Source organism: Antennarius striatus, chromosome 21 (assembly GCF_040054535.1).
Source record: "Antennarius striatus isolate MH-2024 chromosome 21, ASM4005453v1, whole genome shotgun sequence".
In the NCBI taxonomy this organism is placed as follows: domain Eukaryota; kingdom Metazoa; phylum Chordata; class Actinopteri; order Lophiiformes; family Antennariidae; genus Antennarius; species Antennarius striatus.
Window position 1 is genome coordinate 8,404,439 of NC_090796.1, and position 15,078 is coordinate 8,419,516.

General features: G+C 41.4%; 1 protein-coding gene across 1 annotated transcript; it reads right to left on the reverse strand.

The window, feature by feature from the left end:
* Positions 1–123: 123 nt before the first annotated feature.
* On the reverse strand, positions 124–14,692 carry si:ch211-183d21.1 (uncharacterized). The gene is made up of 12 exons (XM_068306137.1): positions 14,557–14,692; positions 12,912–13,773; positions 11,469–11,649; positions 8,817–8,956; positions 7,041–7,606; positions 6,143–6,416; positions 5,849–6,044; positions 5,496–5,680; positions 5,100–5,195; positions 4,808–4,963; positions 4,081–4,174; positions 124–2,960 (listed from the first exon to the last, which is right to left on the reverse strand). The coding sequence occupies exons 2-12, from the start codon at positions 13,732–13,734 to the stop codon at positions 2,897–2,899; spliced, it is 2,775 nt and encodes a 924-aa protein (XP_068162238.1). The 5' UTR covers positions 13,735–13,773; positions 14,557–14,692; the 3' UTR covers positions 124–2,896.
* Between the last annotated feature and the right edge of the window lie 386 nt (positions 14,693–15,078).

Below are 15,078 nucleotides of genomic sequence, written 5' to 3' on the forward strand. Positions count from 1 at the left end.
TCCCTTTAAACGGTTATTCAGCTAAGCAGCTGGTTAAAGCCACAAATGAGAGCTGAGCTGTATAATTCATGTTAAGCCTTGTTAAATGGACACACAAAAAGACTCAAACAAGTCAGCTGGTAATATCACACAAACTTTATATTTACACACATATATAGATGAAAAATGGAAGTTCTTTGACGTTGGCAGCAAGATAACATTTTCAAAGAAGGGATGAAAAGAGAAAGAACAAAGTAACAAAACAGGACAAACAACTTTAAAACGAAACACTTTTCGAAAGTATTTTATTTCAAACCTGCTACATCTCCATGACATTTGAAGGCAAACATGTATGAAGTATGCTGGATGAAAGTGTGTTCAACATTTTTTTCAACAATTCTTTTGCATACATCTTCAATGGGGAGAAATGTTGAGGTGCAATTTCTGTGTTTTGCTTAAGGGATAAAACTACATGAACCATTTACCACAAGCTAAAAATCAATAAGTTTACAATAAAATACATTTCATCAACATAATTCTAAGGGGGGAACACTTTCTTGATTTCTATCTGATGTATAATTTAGCTTAATTCATCATTTGAACTCTCTGTAGAACAAACCTGATTCACATGCCTAACTTTGCCTGACAGCTTCATGTTAATAAATAGCAATACTGACAAATCGAAACCAAGAAAACTAAGCAGGAACATTTCCTCACCAAGGTAAATAAAGGGAAAATTTGAATTCTAAAAGGTAGGTTTAAAGGTAATTACAACGTCACTGGTGTGTTTCCGATGATTTAAATTGGCAATACTCCCCCCCTGAGAATAATAACATCCATATATTTATTTACACTTAAGGATGCAATGGAGATGGCTGTAGTTTTCCTCTAATAAATGAAGATGCAACTGATCAAAAAACAACCACGTGAAAACATAGGTTTCTGAACCAAAAATAAAAACACATGTGAAAGATAGAATAACTGTTTTTTCAACATCAAAAACTCTATCAATGACGAATACACCTCAGTCTTGAAATCACTTCAACATCAGTCGCTCACATCACCTTTTTTTAAGTTTCAAAATCAAGAAAATGTAAACAGTTTGACTTCAGTAAGTGTAGAAAAGTGGTTACGGACAGTCATGGTGAGTTAGCTGAAGACATTCACATTTAAAGAGACAATCGAGCCCTTGGATGGTGACAGTCTACAATGGACTATTAAAGCGCACAAAGAAACATAGCAGTAAAGTCTATTGCTTAGTATCAGCTACTAAAAGGCCATTCATGTGAAAGCTTTCTTCACCAAGCAAAGCACAGTTGTTGTTTGAAAGCTGTTTCGGCAGCAAAGTAAGATATCACCAAAGGATTGAAATATTCGCTTTGAAATCATTTTATCATCCTTTCCCTTAAGAAGTAACAACCAGCAATGTTGTCAGACAAAATATTTTACAATGATCTTTACAAAACTGATGTCATCTTTATATTTTTAAATTCACCATGTGGGTTACTTAATTTCTTAACTGTAACCACTGCCAAGACACAGGCTGTACAAGCTGGGCTTGCGCTAGCCATTCACCACTTCGCCATAGGCGAAGTAAATTCCAGATTAGCTACAAGGTTTTTAGGCCGTGTAGCCACAGTGGCGTTCTTATTTTTACGGAAAAAAGGCTAAAACTTTTTCGCTTGCTAGCGGCGCTATTTTCGCTAGCGGCGCTATTTCTGTATGCCGACGGAATTTAGCCGAAGCATGCCGACAGAAATAGCCAAACGCTCCCGATCATTAAATATGCACTCGGGTCATGACCTCCTTTCGTCCAATGAAAAACAAAAATATTCTTTTTTTTATGAGCTAAACCCGCGAATTGGTGTTAAGACAAGGCGATCGATCTAAAGAAATTAAGAATCCAGTGTTTTATAGTAGAGTTTGTGTTAAAACTCTAATTGAACAACAAATGGTAAATGCTGAGAGGGGGGAGGAGTGGTGACAGACCGATCAGAAGGTAAATTAAAGATATTATCAGTACTTTTTTGTAGTCTTAGACTTTTGATCCCTATGACAGACAGGAATAACCAGCAATGCATTTAAATGTGTATTCACCTTGCTTGCTATTTTATATACCTTTTTAAATTGAAATGAAAAATCATATTATCGAATAAAAAAAACTAAACTATGGCATACCAATGGTGTTGTCTAAGTCAAAGTTAAAATGTCTTCTAGTCCAAGTAAAACTTACAAGTAAACATTGAGTAATATTTTTTATGACTGTATCTTCACATAGTGAAGTTTTCATTTGTTGAATCTCACATTCATACCTGCATAAAGTAGGACAGAAATAAAGATAGTTAAGCTTGAACTGTTGACTTTAGTGTATTTTTGTAGGTAAATTGAACTGAAGATTTTGCCCTCAGAATGAAGGAAAACAACCCCATTTTCTAAAAACTTTCCCCCGGGGGGGGGGGGGGGTGATCCCCCACGCAGGGGGGGGATCGCCCACACACCCCCTCTGACAAGTGTGGTTTTACACCCCCCAACAATTGAAAACTTGTATTCACTATGTGAAGATACAGCCATACAAAGTATTACTCAATGTTTACTTGTAAGTTTTACTTGCTATTACAGCAAGCCACTGTCTTGGACACAGAATGTGGCTTTTTGTGGCTTACTCAATTCTTTTACACTGAGCCACAGTGGCTTAGTCATACTACCTCCTAGTGCAAGCCCAGACAAGGGTTATCGAGTCCCTGTGTCTGATCTCTCTAGGACGCAGGGAAGGACACTTGTGGCAAATTCCATTCGAAAGCATCCACATATACAGTACATAATGGACAAAATAACCTGGATTACTCCTGGGCCCATCTCTCATCCTGCCTGCGGAAGTCCTCCACCTCTCTCACATGAGGTCTGGTTTTAAGCCTGATTATAGATCTGACAATCCCTCTGCATGTTCACTCAGCTCCATGGTGTAGTAATCAAGAGGACGCCTGAGGATGGACACAAGACACAAAAGAGCTTCATTACAATTCCAACATGCACACTTCAATTACTGGTTATTCATGTTTAAAGTGTTCCAGCAGTAATTTCTCAAGAAAAATATAATGTACCTTTCGATTGTGTCCACTCTTTGTTCAAATGGATTGGGGGCAATTGGAATTAGAAATTAGGTATTCGTGGAGATCAACTGTGAATTTTCTTCTTATATGACTCTACACTCGATACTTATCTTCTAACTATACAATAAACAACTAAAAAAACATGCAAGCTGAAATATTCATCCTCTTATCGACTTCTTCGGGTCATGGGGGTTGCTGGAGACTCTCCCAGCGGACTTACAGGTGAGGTGGGGGGCACTTCACCTGAAGTGCATGTTTTTGGAGGTGGAAGGAAGCCAGGAGAGAACATGCAAATTCCACGCAGAACAGGACTCAAACTTTGAACCTTGTGGCTGTGAAATATTGTAAACCTGAATATGATCACAACATTATCACTCTATCTTAGAACCTTTTTTTTAATTGAATGACTTTAGTTAATACATTCAAAGGTATAAACTAAATTTAGAGGTCTGAAATAAGACTGACTGATTGAATTTAAGTGTTTATTCTGTCAGCAGAAATGTATTTGTTTGCACATCAAGAAAATTGCAACAAGATTGGACAGAATAAAAATGTAATTAGATTTATTGCAATTATAGGACACTCAAATGAGATGTTTTTTATACAATCAACATAATGCATGTCGACAATGATGATACAGTAGCCATTTAATATCTGCACATCCCTCATTCTACTATTCTATTATTATGTTCCAAATTATTTAATCACAAGAGAATGAGACACAAAAAAATCGAATTGCTCTTTATATAACCTAAGCTTTTTTTTTTTTTTTAAAAGAAGTGTCAGTGAGAAAGAAAGGTCAGGGCCACCAGTACATGAAGAAACAAAAGAAACACATCTTTGGTGTGTGAGATGTTTGAAGAAAGCAGTCACTACTGACTCCTGATTTACACACATTTGTTGATTAGATCTTGAGATATCAAGATCTGGCTTTGTAAAGACTGGCAGTAAACCAGCATTGGTGCTTACAAATGCAGAAAAAACAACTCACCTCCTTCTGTAGAAGTATGTGAACAGAGCAGCTCCTGTTCCCAGCAACAGGAGGACTGTGACTATGAGCCCTATTTGTAACCCCAGGGCAGATGCTAGGAAAGAGTCAAATAAAATCTCTTTAAAACCTTTTGAACAAATGTGTGTTTCTAAGTACAGCAGTGCAATTCAAACACGCTAATGAAAGCAGTTGAGAACATTTTGCATTACTTCCTAAAGCTGAGTTCAGGTAGGACTTTCATTTCACTTCAAAACTATAGACTTTTTTTTCATAACTAGGATGAAGTTAGTTCTCAAAGTAACTTTAACTTCTCGATGCTGGTGAGCTACATTTCCTATACACTACACAAAAGCTTCCAACCACCTAGAGTTTGTTGTACGAAATGACTCAATGGAATGATTCGGTCACTTGGCCGTCCTCTAAGTCACTGTTCTGCTCACCAGCTGAGATGCAAATGACTATAATGATGATAATGTACATTCTCATTCCTCATCACAAGAAGTCAATCACTTGTTATGTTTCCATGGAAAATACATTTATATTAGGAACAACTTAATGTGCACCTTCTGTGAGTACATTGAGAAAATCAAGGGTTGAGGCTCTCTCACAAATTTTAGTCAGTACATTTTGACAAGCTAGATCACACTGAAAGGCCATTTACAACTTCAGCATAAACCAGTTATTTGTAATCATGTTACTATAGAAAAATGGCTACGAAGATAGCAACCTGTGTTTTTGTGATGGTCCATGGTTGGAGCGGAACAGACGTTAGCTGAGGGGTTCATATGTGAGGTTTGGATGATGAGGGCCTTCTGATGGTCTGAAATTGCCAGGATTCGCCCCCACACTCGCAGCCACCCAGACTCGCAGGAGAAGTTCGCTCCTTGAACACAAGCACAGACAAATGTTAAGTGACGATCCATTCTTTTTTGATGCATCCCTTTATTTATTGTTATTTTTTTTACACTGATATCAGCTACTGCAGTGGTTTAATTTCCTACTGAGTGAAAGCCCCTCACCTTGGAGGTACAATTCTGAGATGCCACAGTGACACTTTTGCTCCAGGTAATCAGCCACCTCGGTGACCCTCTTCGCCTGGATCAGATCGCCGCAGCCTGGGACAAACAGAAAAGATGATGTCATATTTACTGCATTGATATCATCAAGCAAAAGAAATACTTCACAAAGTCTAAGACAAAAAGTTCAGTTCGACCTGAACTCTCACTCTACGTTTTTCATTTCACTGCTTATTTGGGGGGCGGGGGTTGGGGATTTTTATCTTTATTAACAATTGAGGTAAAGATGAAAATATATGATAGAATTTTATAAACTCTCATAAGCAGTGGTTTAGCCAAAACCACAAATCAATGATATTCATAATCTATGCAACATTACATTAGGTGACAACGCCTCACCTTCTGACTGCTCGTACCAAACGCTGGATAGGGGGCCGAAGCAAAGGTCAATGTGGCTCGAGAAAGCGAAGTTCGGACAGATGTTGTTGCTGTGTATTGTGGGTGAGGAGCTGATCCAGGAGAAGGGGCTCCTCACCTCACAGCATGAACAACGGCTGAGAGAAACAGGACCATCTTCCACTGACCTGGAAATGCATGCAAAAGGACATCAACACTTACATAAATACAGTACTAATAAAGATGCTAAAATTTAAAATGAATAAGTGAATAAAATGCTGAGTAGCACAGTGTTTAAAGGTGAGACTTATGACAATCACACAATGGCTCAGGCTGCTGCTTTAATCTATCGTCACCTGAGCGCTGGAATCACTTGTCTCCCTCCAGTGGTGGACAGAGAGGAGAGCAGCTGCTGGTTGTCGCTGAACACCAGTACATCCCTGAGGCTGGAGTTGGTCAGAGCAGTGCCACCTCTGCAGATACTGAACAGGTCGTAGCAGAGGACTACAGCTCCTCGCTCCGGCACTGTGGAGCCCTCTGGGAAAGTCTGATCTATGCCGGAGAGAAAATAGGTTAACAGGCACAGCGAGAAGTGAAACAAGAAAAAAGGTCATTGAGAGTTTGTGTGAGTAGCTTCCTGCTGCCCTCACCTGCTCCTGTGACATTTCCAATGATATAAAACCCATCCTGATCAATGGATCCTATCAGGGGGAGGGCGATGACGACTGCACTACTCTTTTGGTCAAACACAGAGAGCACCAGGCCGCTCAAGTCTGTCATGGGGGGCCCATACAGTTCCACAAAGGCCCTCTGCTTGCTATGATTGGTCCACTGGCCACTAGCCACCTCACTGATGACCACACCGTCAGGGGCAGGAGGGGGGCGGGGACAGCTGTTCTCCCTCAGGGGGGTGGGTGGAGCCACCTGTAGTGATCCACACATAAATACACAAATGTATTTCTTTAAAATTTCACATTATATTATCTTCAAACCATGTTAAGAAATGTGATCAGTAACTTCCTGGAGTCACTTGCTGGTTGTCAAGGAAATTACTGCACAGTGGACATAGATGGATGCAGTCCATCCCATAATAAAAACCACATTGTGCAAGGTCCACCTCTGCCAAGTTACGTGTTTTCAGGTTCAGGTGTTTTTGTAGATTTTAGTAACAATTTTAAAGATAATTAGGCTTAAAGTTTTGGCACTTTAGGGCACTTCTGCTTTGCAGAATGGAGTCGGTTTACTTCGGTTTGTGGGGAGATTTAACGAATGAAATATAATGTGTTATAGTACTGTGGAGGTGCTGATGGGTGGGAATTGTTAACCCTGGACAGGATCAGGCTACCTCTTTCCTACCATTTCCAGTTTTTGAGTAAAGCTAACTGGCTGCTGAATTGAGCTCCATATTTCACGAGCAGATATAGGTGCATTTCCCAAACTAAGGATTATAGATTTTTTTCTTTTTTAAAAATTTGAATCAATAGTTATAGTATAGTTGTTCCTCATGAGGTTGTGTTGGTTTCATTGTCACATTTAGTTCCTACTCACCGAAAAAGCTGACAGATCATAAGGATAAAGGCCTCTGCAGCGGCTCAGGGCCTCATCACCAAGAAGAACCTCTGGATCCTCCAGCAGAGGCAGCTGCCCCGGTGTCAGGACTTTACTCAGTTCCTGCGCCTCCCTATCTGAGCCTCTCTGTCGGTACACCACTGCATCCAGCAGGCCTTTGGTGGGGATCCCCCTTTGAGAGGCTGACGGCGGGCCAAACGGACTGCGATAGAGTGCCACAGCATCTGGTCCGTTCTGAATGGTGTTGGGGGGCAGACGAAGTGATGGAGCTGGCACCAACCTGTCACTGCCCAGCAGAAAGTAGCCCTTAGACGTGGTAAAGTGTCCACTTAGGCTAATTTCCCTGTAGGGTCTGTTGTTGTGTGCACTGAACAACAGGATCCAGATACCCTGCAGCGACACCCGGCGTCCTGATGGATGCCACAGCTCAATGTACTCGCCATCCTCAGCAGCCCCAGGTGTATCGGTGTTCAGCTCATTGATGAGGAAGTCACTATTCCCCCAGGGAGGGAGGTGAATTGGTGAATCTGTACCTCCTGGAATCACTGAGGTACAAGGAAACATTTTAAAAAGCTGCGTTTTTGAAGACGACAGAAAGATTTGGTAACCTAATCTTTAATTTAATGGATTTAAAATCAGTTGCATAAGTTTTATAATTTGAAAAAGACTAAATTTTTGTTATGGAAAAAAAAATAACCAGCACTGTGTTGTTTGAATAAAAATATGTCATTTAAATAAATTGAGTTCATAAACATTAAATGGACATCTGGAAAGTATTGCATGCAAAATGAATTGCTTGAGACATCATTAAAATAAGAACCCCTTTTTTATCTGATATGAAAATGTGACAAAAATATACTGTCTCCTATTTTATGGACTAATATTAACAATACACGCTCTGTGTTGATTGACAAAATTTAATATACATGATAGAAAATTCAAATACAGTAACAACATGATTAAGTGATATTTGTAACTGTAATATACAGTATGTAATGTTGTACTTAAATCTATACACTTAACATAAAATATTTATTTAAGTTTTAAAATTATTGTGTAGCCATGATGCACTGGTGATGGGTCCGGGGTGTACCCTGCCTCTTGCCCATAGCCAGCTGGGATAGGCTCCAGCATCACCTGTGACCCGCAAAGCAGGAAAGTGAATGAAAACAAGACGATTGTGGTCGTCTCATCTTCAATAAAATGGGTGGATGGAACTTTTGTGTAGGTACATTATTTTTTATGGGGAAATATACCCTATAAGACACTGGACAATAGTAATGGGACTATTTCAACAGTAATGATTCATATATACTGACACACCAACATTCATGTGGTTATTGTCAACAAATAGTGTGTATTCCAGACTAAATCAAATACACACATTTCCCTCATATGATTTTGTTTGTCTCTAAAGAACTGCTCAAACAATTTGGACCATTTACTTTTATTTTTCTCTACAAATGTTGGAATCAGAATCTACAGTTATAGAATGTACAGTTGGTACATATTAATTAATCAGTACATACTTTAATATAGGGTAAAATCATTAAGTAGTGAGTTAGATTCTAAAATATTCAGACATCAGATTCTAAAATATGTGGAGTAGAATACTGCAAATAAAAGTTAGAAAGTTAACTATCTCATCAAATGTCTGGTTCATTTGGGATCCACATATGCCTAGCAGTATATACTATAATAATAACAGGACTAATATGAATGCAAGTCATGCCAAGCACTGAATCAAACACTCACCAATGCTGTGAGGGCAGATCTTGGGCCAGGGGCATTGATTGGGCTGTCCAGGAGTTTGTGGAGCCTCCCAGAAAACACCGGGATCTCTGGCCCAGGTGGCCACACCACAGCGGCTCAGATAGAAACCTCCTTCTCTCAATCTGACAAAATAACATAATTGAGAGGCACCATCACAATATTGATTTTTACATGATCAGTTAGAGATGGATAACATATAGTAAATATTTTTCCCAGTGGTGAATGTCCACACTCATGCCACCCAATAATATAAAAACAAAAAACTAACTGTAATGCATTTTTCCTTTCATTTTTTTAGAAAAAAAGAAAGAGTATACTTCATTAATCCCCAGATGGGGAAATTAATTTTTCACTCAGGATTACGTTTTCACTTTTAAGCCATGGTGGCCATTTATTTGTGGCTATTGACATGGCGCTTGTCTACATGCACTACTGGCCGTTCGAAAATATCCTCAAAACTCTGACTGGAACATTGAATACTAATAAAACATTGGGCTAATTTCCATCATGGCTGCTTATGATGAGACCCCACCTGTCCCCTGTCCCCATCACCACGTAAAAGTCTGATTTGGTGAAAAACTATCGGGGAAAAGAAGTGGTCTTTCAAAAAGGGGAAGGTCATTGTCGGACTACATCATAAAATTTGTAAATTTATTTATATGGAAATTCTGCCCTCAGTTCCTTTTCAAGAAAAGTAGCAGTCGTGGCTCGGATACAGTAATAGAGTACAGTATAATCTCAAGGTTGGTGGTTCCAAACCTACTCCATCCCAGTCATTCTCTTTTGTATACTTGGGCAAGATACTTCACCCAACTTGTCTCCAGTGTCTCACTCTGGTATATGAATATGAATAAATGAATGTCATGTTGCCATTGTAAATGTGAAGTGGTTATCAACTAGCCTACCTGGTTAAATAAGACCAACCAATTAGGCACCTTTTCCAGGGACTAGTGTGTTCTCAAAGGCCAGAAGAACTTGGCTGCTAAAATGATTTTGTGGTTGTAAGACTTCTTAAACAGTAGAAGCTCCTTTCTACACCCACAGCTGTAGCTCCAAAATGACCCTAATTTTTAGGACACTCTGGAAACACTTGTCTCATGTCCTCAAACATCCCTGGGTTGACTGACTCCAACAAGGGCAAACTTTCCAAATTTAAAAAATGCAAAGGAATCCAATTCATGAGATTATCAAGGATGACCATCTACAGATTTCTGCAGCTCTCTGGGGATCCTAAATTTGACAGAGACAGCTCTTTCTCATTAGTTTCCCTTGTGGCTCAGATTTGAGACTTTTACATAAATAGCTTGGAAAACCCTCTCTGACCTCTTTGTCTTTGACAAAACCAAGTAGAGACTCAATTCTTTTGTTGCAGTACAAAACAACCTGCAGACTCATAAAAAGATGTCGTCTTTGTGGATGTGGAGAAAAATGTGGTAAACCCAGACAGTGATGCAAAACAAATTCTACACTCAGACAAGCATTTAACCCCTTGTGACAGAACCAGATGCAGTCTGTTTGCATAGCCATTTACAAAAACTGGACTGGAGGTATTTAGTTTGGATCATTGAGGGATGAAGCCATGCTTAATTGTTTCTATCCTGCAAGTTTCTCTTAAAAATTGCAGCACTGCTTGTTCTCATTTAACACTTTAAAAACAGACTGAGCATTTCTCTCCTCAGAAACATACAAAGAAAAAAATAAAGTGTTCCTGAATTTTACCTACATTATCAGACATACTGTAGACAACAATGACAGAGAGTTGGGCACAGCCAGCAATATCATCTCTGATCTCAAGTCATTTTAGACAGAATGAGACACACCAGAAAATACAGCTGATGACTGGAATTGTGTGGCCAAGACAGAGTCATCAAATAGCTTTTCCAAAATCAGATTGACAATATTAGCATTGTCTGCCACCATGTGCACCTTTCTAGCAGGCTAGTTCATGCTGACCTAGCCAACAGCGTGAATAATTGAACAAACAAAACAAGCAGTACTGTAATTGAACAAGAAAATGTTGAAATTATGTTAAATGGAAACAAGAAAACACTATGAGCATGTTTTTACAGTGTAAGAAATGAACAATGGACACTGTGATGCAATTTCACCAAGTAAATTCCAAGAAACAAACTGGGTCGCAGTTTGGTTTTTGACTTCACTTGCCAAATACGTGATGAAACTGAGCTCCCAACGCTCGTGTGACAGTGTGTAATGTGTTCTAACGCATTTGTATCAATGGAATATTGACACAACAGCACGCATTTGACTATTCCATTTTGACATTCTAGGGGAAGCTGAGTTTCCCTTAGGTGCAATAGAATAAAGGGCAAACTGAGCTGCTCTGGTGAAGGTGATGAAGGTCATGTCCAACAGTCTCAGCTGAACTTTGTAAGCCAATCTCACTGCAAAACACGTCATATTTTTTTCAAAAACAGAGAAGTGTAAGTTACATGTCTCAAATAGGAAGACAAACATCAGCAAAGAGGAACAGCCATCACAGGCTAAACCCCCCCCCCCAAATAAAATACGTCTAAAATCTTGTTTCGCAACATGGGAAACTGTGACCTCAAAACTAAATAGAAGGAACACCAATTTGACGTTAAAGGAATGGGACCTCTTGATTACCAGTCTTACCTGTTGCTGAGTTGGTAGGGCTGTCTGCCTGGGATGAGCATCTCTGTGAGGTTGGCACTTGGCTTATTTCCAGGTCCAGCAAACACAAATGCATCCAGAGGCTGTATTTGGCTGAGTGCACTGCCCACAGGGTAGTCTGAGGCTCTGCCACTGTAAATAGCTACTGCCCCTGACTCATCTCCTGCAAGGAAGAAATAAGAGGAACATAGAATTCACAATAAACTGAAACTTAGGCCCCGTCCACACGATGACTGATTTTTTAAAAACGCAACTTTTCTGTTGCGTTTACGCCTTCCGTCCACAGGACAACGCAGATATCCGGAACAAAAACGCAACTTTTTAAAAACGCTGGCCGAGGTGGATTTTCTTAAAAATGCTGGGTCTGCGTTGTCGTGTGGACGGCGTATCCACGACTTTTTAAAAACGTTGATGTCTTGCCTGCGACGAAAACCGCTGTGACGTCATATTTATGGGCCCGTGTGTTGTGACAACAAAACACGGAGGATTCCTATTGGATAAAATTTGACTCAATACTGCCACCACATGGTTTGGCATGCTTATAGCCGTCTTCGAAAACGCACTGGTGCGTTTACGTGTGGACGGAGATTTTTTTAAAAACACTATCGTGCGGACGCGAATCGTTTTCGATGCATTTTTAAAATGTTCCGTTTTTAAAAAAATCTGTCATCGTGTGGACGGGGCCTAAATGGAGAAGGGGGAAAAGGGGATTGCTGCTTCCTGGAAATCCAGAAATGGGCAGTTGATCCATGCTCCAACACCTGAAGAAACTCTGCGATACGTTCTACCCCATATTCTGACTCCAGAGCTCACTCATACCACAGTGAGGATCAGCAGCCAAATTACATCCAATGAAGTCATCAAGCTAAGGGAATTATTTAGCTTCTCCCCCAGAACACTAATCTGAAGAGAAGACGAACAGCAGTGGACTGTAGAGGTGTAGATGAGGAGGATCTGTGGGCCATTGCTAATACTGGCTAGAGTTGACACAGGATGTTTGGCATTTTGTGGCACAATGTTCTAAAAGAGGTTCCAGTAGATCAGCTTGGCCCTAAGGATTTGGTGACCAAACCAAAATCTGGAGCAGAACACTATGGAGATGTTGGGGTGGGATCTGGATAGGGGAGTTTGTGCTCGCAAACCTTCCCTGGAACAGCTAATGATTTGGCTCAAGGGGGAAATACCTTTACACACTGTCAATTTAGTTACCAAATAAACATTTTACCTTTTCTAATAAAATCATAATTTCAAAATTATTTATTGTGTTCACCCAGGTTCCCTTTGTTTTAGGATAAATTTAGTTTAAAGATCCAACACTGTGTTGTCTGACATACAAACATGAAATCAGGAATGAGTGCAGCGGCCCATTAGTCAGAGAAACTGTCTTATCCAGACTGTAGGAGGATGATCTTACTGCACACTGACCTTTCATGTAAGTCTTCTCTACGGTCATGGAGATCAAGCCGTTCCTGGAGGCAGTCAGAACCACGTCCAAGCTCACACTGACCCTGTCTGTCCTCCCGTCCAACACCACCAGAACCAGAGGCCCCGCAGCTTGAGCTCCTGTTAGTTCCACAAACCCATCCACCTGCCCTCCTCCCAGCTTCAGCTCAGTGATGACAGGAAAGGGAGCCGGCGCAGCAGGTGGGGTGCAGTTATTTCTCTTACCCGGCGACGGCAAAGATACCTGAAAGCCCCAACGATCATCGGACAGCAGGCACCTTTCGATAGACTCGTCGCCCTCGAGAGCAGTTTCATCCTCGACGAAGGCCGGCTCCCCTGGGGTCAAGATTTCAGCAAGAAACTCTGCTCCCCCGGTGCGGCGGGTCATGTACACCACAGCGTCCACCAGACCGAAGGCTGTGACATTCATCTTCTCACTGTAGCGGGCAGCAGACGTGTGGTAGAGGACTATGGCATCTGGTCCATTCTGGACCGTGTTTGGAGGCAGGAGGATGGCTGGTTTGGGCAGCATGTCCACTGAACCAACCAGGAAGAATCCTCTGTCATCCGTACTGTGGCCTTTCAGGTCCAGCACCTTGTAGGCTACATTTCCATTGCCATTATAGAACACAAGGGTGTAGCCGTCCAGTGAAGCCCGCTGCCCACTGGTGTGATACAGCTCCACAAACTCTGTGGTGTCCAGTCTTGGGTTGTCTGCATTGATTTCACTGATGATAAGGCAGGGGTCACTGCGGACCACCAGCACCAGGCTGAGGCAGGTCATGCAGGCCAAACCCAACACCATGATTTACAGTTTCTCCAAGAACGCTGGAGAACGGAACTCCTGCAAAAACAGAACAATTGATTCAAAGTTAATGCCATTTCCTTCTTATTTAATTAACAGGGTAAAGAAACACCCAGAAAAGGAGTGGCTACTTCAGAAGAAGCGTGTTCTCTACTCATGTCTCATGTTGACCACTTTCAGACCTGACCTCCATGAGCGGAAACCTCCTCATATCATGAATGAGCCTTCTATCAGGCTGGTTGGTCTTCATTGTGACACTCGGAATGCACGTCCTCTGGATGAGTCATGAAATGTTGCGAAACACCATTTACAGCCAGATGGAAACTTTGCATGAAACTGCGAAATGTTTCAGTTGTGAATAAAGAGGATAAACTGGAACCTGAATGAAACGAAAAAAATGAAATAATTCTAGCTGGGCTTGTTTTTTTTGTGTTGTTGTTGTTTGTTTGTTTTCCATGATCAACTTGATGTATTTCATCTCATTTCATCCCTAAAAGTGGCTCAAACTCCCAGCTTTAATAGTTAAATGTAAGAATCAGTCTTTAAGATGCGTGGACGACAGTCGCTCCGGAGGGGGTAGAGAGGAGCGGGAGGTGGGGGGGGGGGGGGCGCGCTGGGGATAAAAGACGTCTTTCAGAAGAAGAGTCCAAGGAATTTAATTCTGCTCTGAATTTAACTCTCATCTCACAGCAGCTATTCCAGTCACGGTCAGGCTGCTATTGCATGCATCTTTCCGTCGGGTGGGAAAAAAACAAAAACAAAAAACACGCTGTCAGTCTCGCTTTCCACGCCACCCACGGTCCTAAAGGCTCCGTGACTTACTGCGTTCTGGGTCCTGGTCGGCCCGGTGTCGCTCGGATCCTCCCCGCTCCGAACAGAACCGTCGGAAATAAATCCGTTAAAGTTTGCTGCGTGTCCTCCGCCGCTCCCTTCATTCACAAAGCAGGACTTTCTCTCCACGGACTGTGGGCGGTCAGACTGACGGAGGGGGGGTCAAGGGGAGCGGGGATGGTGTCTGCCATGTCTGGGGTTTGAAACCACGCCTTCCTGCATTCCAGACCACGCCCTCCTGCATTCCAGACCACGCCCTTTTCTGCATTTGTGTAAATTGACTGGATAGTAATTGTCCCGACCGGGGTTCGAACCCACAACCTCTTGCATTTAAGTCAGTTGACTTAACCACATGTATATATGTATATATGTACCCTTCCTTGAGTCGTCACCTTATCGTGGTGGAGGGGTTTGTGTGTCCCAATTATTCTAGGAGCTAAGTTGTCTGGGGCTTTCTGCCCCTGGTAGGGTCACCCATAGCAAACAGGTCCTAGGTGAGGGACCAGACAAAGG

Coding starts and splice junctions, on each gene's coding strand:
- si:ch211-183d21.1 (XM_068306137.1), bottom strand. CDS start 13,734: ATGGTGTTGGGTTTGGCCTGCATGACCTGCCTCAGCCTGGTGCTGGTG. Junction 6,417..7,040: donor ATGATCTGTCAGCTTTTTCG/GTGAGTAGGAAC, acceptor GGATCACTACAG/GTGGCTCCACCCACCCCCCT. Junction 5,681..5,848: donor CAAGTGATTCCAGCGCTCAG/GTGACGATAGAT, acceptor ATGCATTTCCAG/GTCAGTGGAAGATGGTCCTG.